The sequence below is a fragment of the Mastomys coucha genome, unplaced genomic scaffold (assembly GCF_008632895.1).
Source record: "Mastomys coucha isolate ucsf_1 unplaced genomic scaffold, UCSF_Mcou_1 pScaffold22, whole genome shotgun sequence".
In the NCBI taxonomy this organism is placed as follows: Eukaryota; Metazoa; Chordata; class Mammalia; order Rodentia; family Muridae; genus Mastomys; species Mastomys coucha.
In genome coordinates, this window is record NW_022196905.1 from 222,401,310 (window position 1) to 222,405,817 (window position 4,508).

Sequence of the window (4,508 nt, forward strand, 5' to 3'; positions counted from 1 at the left end):
CCGAGGCGCTGCGCCCCCCGGGGGGAGGCGGAGGAGGCGGGCAGCGGCGGAGGGAGGGGAGCGGGGAGGGGGCGCCGCGCTGGGAGGGAGGCAGCGCGCACCGTGCAGCCGGGCCGGGCGGGAGGCATGGCGGGGCCCCCGGCCCTACCCCCGCCGGAGACGGCGGCGGCCGCCACCACGGCGGCCGCCGCCTCGTCGTCCGCCGCTTCCCCGCACTACCAAGAGTGGATTCTGGACACCATCGACTCGCTGCGCTCGCGCAAGGCGCGGCCGGACCTGGAGCGCATCTGCCGGATGGTGCGGCGGCGGCACGGCCCGGAGCCGGAGCGCACGCGCGCGGAGCTCGAGAAACTGATCCAGCAGCGCGCCGTGCTCCGGGTCAGCTACAAGGGGAGCATCTCGTACCGCAACGCGGCGCGCGTCCAGCCGCCCCGCCGCGGAGCCACCCCACCCGCCCCGCCGCGCGTCCCCCGCGGGGGCCCCGCCGCGCCGCCGCCCACGCCCGCCCCGCCGCCCGCGCCCGTCGCCGCCCCGACCCGGGCGCCCCGCGCGGCCGCCGCCACAGCGCCCCCTTCTCCCGGCCCCGCGCAGCCGGGTCCCCGGGCGCAGCGGGCCGCGCCCCTGGCCGCGCAGCCACCGGCGCCCGCCGCGCCCCCGGCCGCGGCGCCCCCAGCCGGCCCGCGCCGTGCACCGCCGCCCGCCGTCGCCGCCCGGGAGCCGCCGGCGCCGCCACAGCAGCAGCAGCCGCCACCGCCGCAGCCACAGCCGCCGCCGGAGGGGGGCGCGGCGCGGGCGGGCGGCCCGGCGCGGCCCGTGAGCCTGCGGGAAGTCGTGCGCTACCTCGGGGGCAGCGGCGGCGCCAGCGGCCGCCTCACCCGTGGCCGCGTGCAGGGGCTGCTGGAAGAGGAAGCGGCGCGAGGCCGTCTGGAGCGCACCCGCCTGGGAGCGCTCGCGCTACCCCGCGGAGACAGGCCGGGACGGGCGCCGCCGGCCGCTAGCGCACGCGCGGCGCGGAGCAAGGTGAGCGCACCGGGCAGGTGCGGGCGAAGTTGGCGGGGACCAGAGTCCCGGGAGGGAGCGGGACGTCAGGTGGCCGCGACTCGCCCACGGTCCCGGTGGACTCCGAACGCGGTGGTCTTGGTCAGTGACCTGATCTGCGGGAGCCTCAGTTTCCTCGGCTGTAAACGTGGATTGCTGTCAGTAGCGACCCCTGGGGGTAGTTGAACGAGTTTAGTAAGACTTGGCTATTGAGGGCTTTATTAACCCAGAACCTGGCACGGAAACGACAGCACAGCGTAAAAGTTACTCCGTGTTGTTGTCAAAGGTGGCGTCGGACACTGGATTTCACCCGGGACTAGAAGAGCTCTAACTCTGCCTGCTTCTTTCTCTGGCCCCAGAGAGGTGGAGAAGAACGGGTGTTTGAGAAAGAAGAGGAAGATGAGGATGAAGACGAGGAGGAGGAAGAGGAGGACAATGTATCTGAGGGCTCGGAAGTGCCCGAGAGTGACCGCCCCGCAGGTGCTCAGCACCACCAGATTAATGGAGAACGGGGCCCTCAGAGTGGGAAGGAGAGGGTCAAGGAGTGGTCGCCCCGTGGACCCTACCAGGGCCAGGATGAAGGGCGGGGACCAGCACCTGGCAGCTGCACACACCAGGTGTTCTCGATGACAGCTGTGAATAAAGAAGGAGGATCAGGTAAGGACCCCTCTGGGTTGGGGTAGTTCGGGCGGGCAGAGCAGGGAGCTGTGAACCCTAGCCTGACTGCCTTCTGCTTCTCCTTTCCCAGCTTGTGTTGCAGCTGCTCCAGATTCTCCATCTCCTGTGCCTTTGCCTCCAGGAAAACCAGCCCTACCGGGGGCTGATGGAACACCTTTTGGCTGTCCGTAAGTTGAGGCATTGGGGACATTGGGGTTAGCTCCTGGGTGTTGGACAATCAGAGCTGTGCCCAAGTCACTGTTGCTCTCCATTCTGATGCAGTCCTGGGCGCAAGGAGAAGCCAACGGACCCAGTGGAGTGGACAGTCATGGATGTGGTGGAATACTTCACTGAGGCAGGCTTCCCAGAGCAGGCCACTGCTTTTCAAGAGCAGGTGAGTTCCCAGCCAGGGACTACAGGTGTCTGTACGCACAGAGAGCCTCACAGGTGTACATTGACCCTGCCCCCTTTCTGTCCTGCCCAGGAAATTGATGGCAAGTCTTTGTTGCTCATGCAACGGACAGATGTGCTCACTGGCCTATCCATCCGTCTGGGCCCAGCCCTGAAGATCTACGAGCACCACATCAAGGTGCTTCAGCAAGGCCACTTTGAGGATGATGATCCTGATGGCCTTCTAGGCTGAGCACCCGGCCTTGTCCCCACCCCAACCAGTCCAGATGTCACCCGTGGTGGCCCCATAGTCCAGGAGCTGGACATGGGTACACTCAACCTTCCTAACAGACTCCAGTGAGGGGATGCCCTTCTCCATTTTCCTCCTTTTCTCACACCCCTGACCTTAGTTCACCCCCTCTCCACAGCAGTGGAGTGTGGGGTAGGAGGACTTGGTTGGCTCATTTACCAGGGGTCACCCTTTCTCCCCAAACCGGGACATTTTTGACAAACAAAAAGCAGGGGAGCTTTCTGTGGCCCCACACCCCTCCTCAGTTCAGCCAGATGTATCTTACATGTGTTTTGTTTGTCCTGTTCATCCTGGTGGTGGGTTTTCCTCCTCCCACCACCCCCGTGTCCTCCCCCTTGACCCCCAGCCTCTGGGGAACAGGTGAGGCAAGGGACCTTGGGTCCTCTTCTCCCTTTCTGTCTGTCGACTATTGTACCACCTGGCTGTATTGCTTTTTAATATTGCACCGAAGGTTTTTTAAATAAAACTTAAAAAAAAAAGAAAAAAGTTCATTTTCTGCATGGAGGAAAGGAGGTGCTAAAAAAACTCCTTGAAGAGTGTAACGTTAGGATAGTAATTTAGTGAGGCGGAATAGTGGCGGCTTCACCTAGCAGCCTCACCCAGTGTGCAGATAGAACGTCTCAGTGGTTTTTGTGGCTGGGCTTGGTGGCACACCTGTTCTCTCTGCACTTCAGAGATGGAAGCAGGATCGGGAATTGGAGGCTAGACTTCCCTACATAGTTCAAAGGCAGCTTGGGCTACAGGCAGTCCTGTTTCAACAATGACAGAATCAGTGTAGGACTGGAGTAGTTCCCTTGTCTCTGCCATCTCATTCCAGAACCACCTGCCCAAACGTTTTGTTGTCACTTTTGTAGTTTGGTGAAGAAGACATCATAAAACTCGGTTTTATAGACAGGGCAACTGGCTTGACAAAGTCAAGTTGAGGGTCACACGGGACAGTGTGACACCTGTTGCTGCTTACTTCCAGCCTTGTAATATATTTGGCTTCCTAGCCTGTACTTAAATACCAGTCTTTGCACGTTGCAAGGAATCCAACCTACAAGTGTTCTGGGACCAGGATGGGCAGGGCATACTGGAACAAAAGAGATGATGGGATAAGATCACCTGTCTGAGGATTTTTATTGTAGAAGCAATGGCTATATCACTAGGCCTTAGTAGGCTAAAGCAGATCCCAGCTTCATCAGTTAAGAGTCAGATATTGGGGTCACCTGCTGGGGTGTAGCCTAGGCCTCTCGGTAACCGTCACTCCTGGGTTCTTAACAAGTTAGGAACCCCCTTCCAGTCCAGTCAACTGTCTGGGAAGAGAGAAGGCTGCGCGCTGCAACCACAAGGCAGGTCAGGGGCTCCGCCCTTGGCAGCGCCCCGCGCGCCAGGTGCCGGCCGGCCGAGCTCCGAGCGCTGTGCAGGCCCAGGCTGCGCGCCCTCCGCGTGCTGAAATTCAAAAGAGGCGAAAGCCCCGCGGGGCGGCGCCGGCGGAGACGTCGAGGCCCGGCTGAGTGCGGCTGCGCTCACTGCCCAAGCCGCTTGGCCCCAGGTGTGTGCGCTCCCGGGACGCCGCGGGAGCTGGAGGAGCCTACGGTGGACGCGGATGGCTGCCGAGCCCTGGTTCGCGGGGTCGCTGGCCCTAGGCCCTGGAGAAGCACCGCCTTCGGAGGAATTGGGACCTGAGCCGCCGTCCTATGGAGACCCCTCGTGGTCGCCAGCCGGGAGACCCGAGACTTCAGCGGAGCTGGAGCCCCAGCGGGCACAGCCCATGATGGAAGCTCCAGCCTCCACGCCCTCCCGGGAGTCACTGGCAGCAGAGCTCGGGCCGGCCCCAGCTCGCCTCCTGCTGGACTCCATGTTCAGCCCCATCACTGACCAGCTCCGTTACCTGCTCAGGAAGGCGGATGACTTTCAAAGCTACTTGCTCTACAGGTGACCCTGCACGAAGGCCCGGGTCCCAGGACAGAACAGGCTGTGCGGCCCACAAAGGCCAAAAACTTGAACTCAGGGCCCAGAGATACAGTATACGAGGCTAGCTAATTAGGAATACACTTTACTAGTGCACTGAGGGCTGTGGAGAATTGAGAGGCAGAAGCAGGTAGTAAAAATCCTTTTTTTTTTTTTTTTT

General features: G+C 62.0%; 2 protein-coding genes across 3 annotated transcripts in view; both read left to right on the top strand.

The window, feature by feature from the left end:
• The first annotated feature begins 6 nt into the window (after positions 1-6).
• On the top strand, positions 7-2,864 carry Samd1 (sterile alpha motif domain containing 1). The gene is made up of 5 exons (XM_031391071.1): positions 7-1,020; positions 1,398-1,695; positions 1,787-1,883; positions 1,978-2,089; positions 2,180-2,864. The coding sequence occupies exons 1-5, from the start codon at positions 127-129 to the stop codon at positions 2,336-2,338; spliced, it is 1,560 nt and encodes a 519-aa protein (XP_031246931.1). The 5' UTR covers positions 7-126; the 3' UTR covers positions 2,339-2,864.
• A 951-nt stretch (positions 2,865-3,815) lies between these two features.
• The window catches only part of CUNH19orf67 (chromosome unknown C19orf67 homolog), a 3,503-nt gene continuing 2,810 nt past the window's right edge, over positions 3,816-4,508 (top strand). For both annotated transcript variants that reach the window (XM_031391072.1, XM_031391073.1), the window contains exon 1: positions 3,816-4,312. In XM_031391072.1, coding sequence (XP_031246932.1) covers positions 3,984-4,312 — 329 coding nt within the window. In that variant the 5' untranslated portion in view covers positions 3,816-3,983. The remainder of the gene's footprint in view (positions 4,313-4,508) is intronic.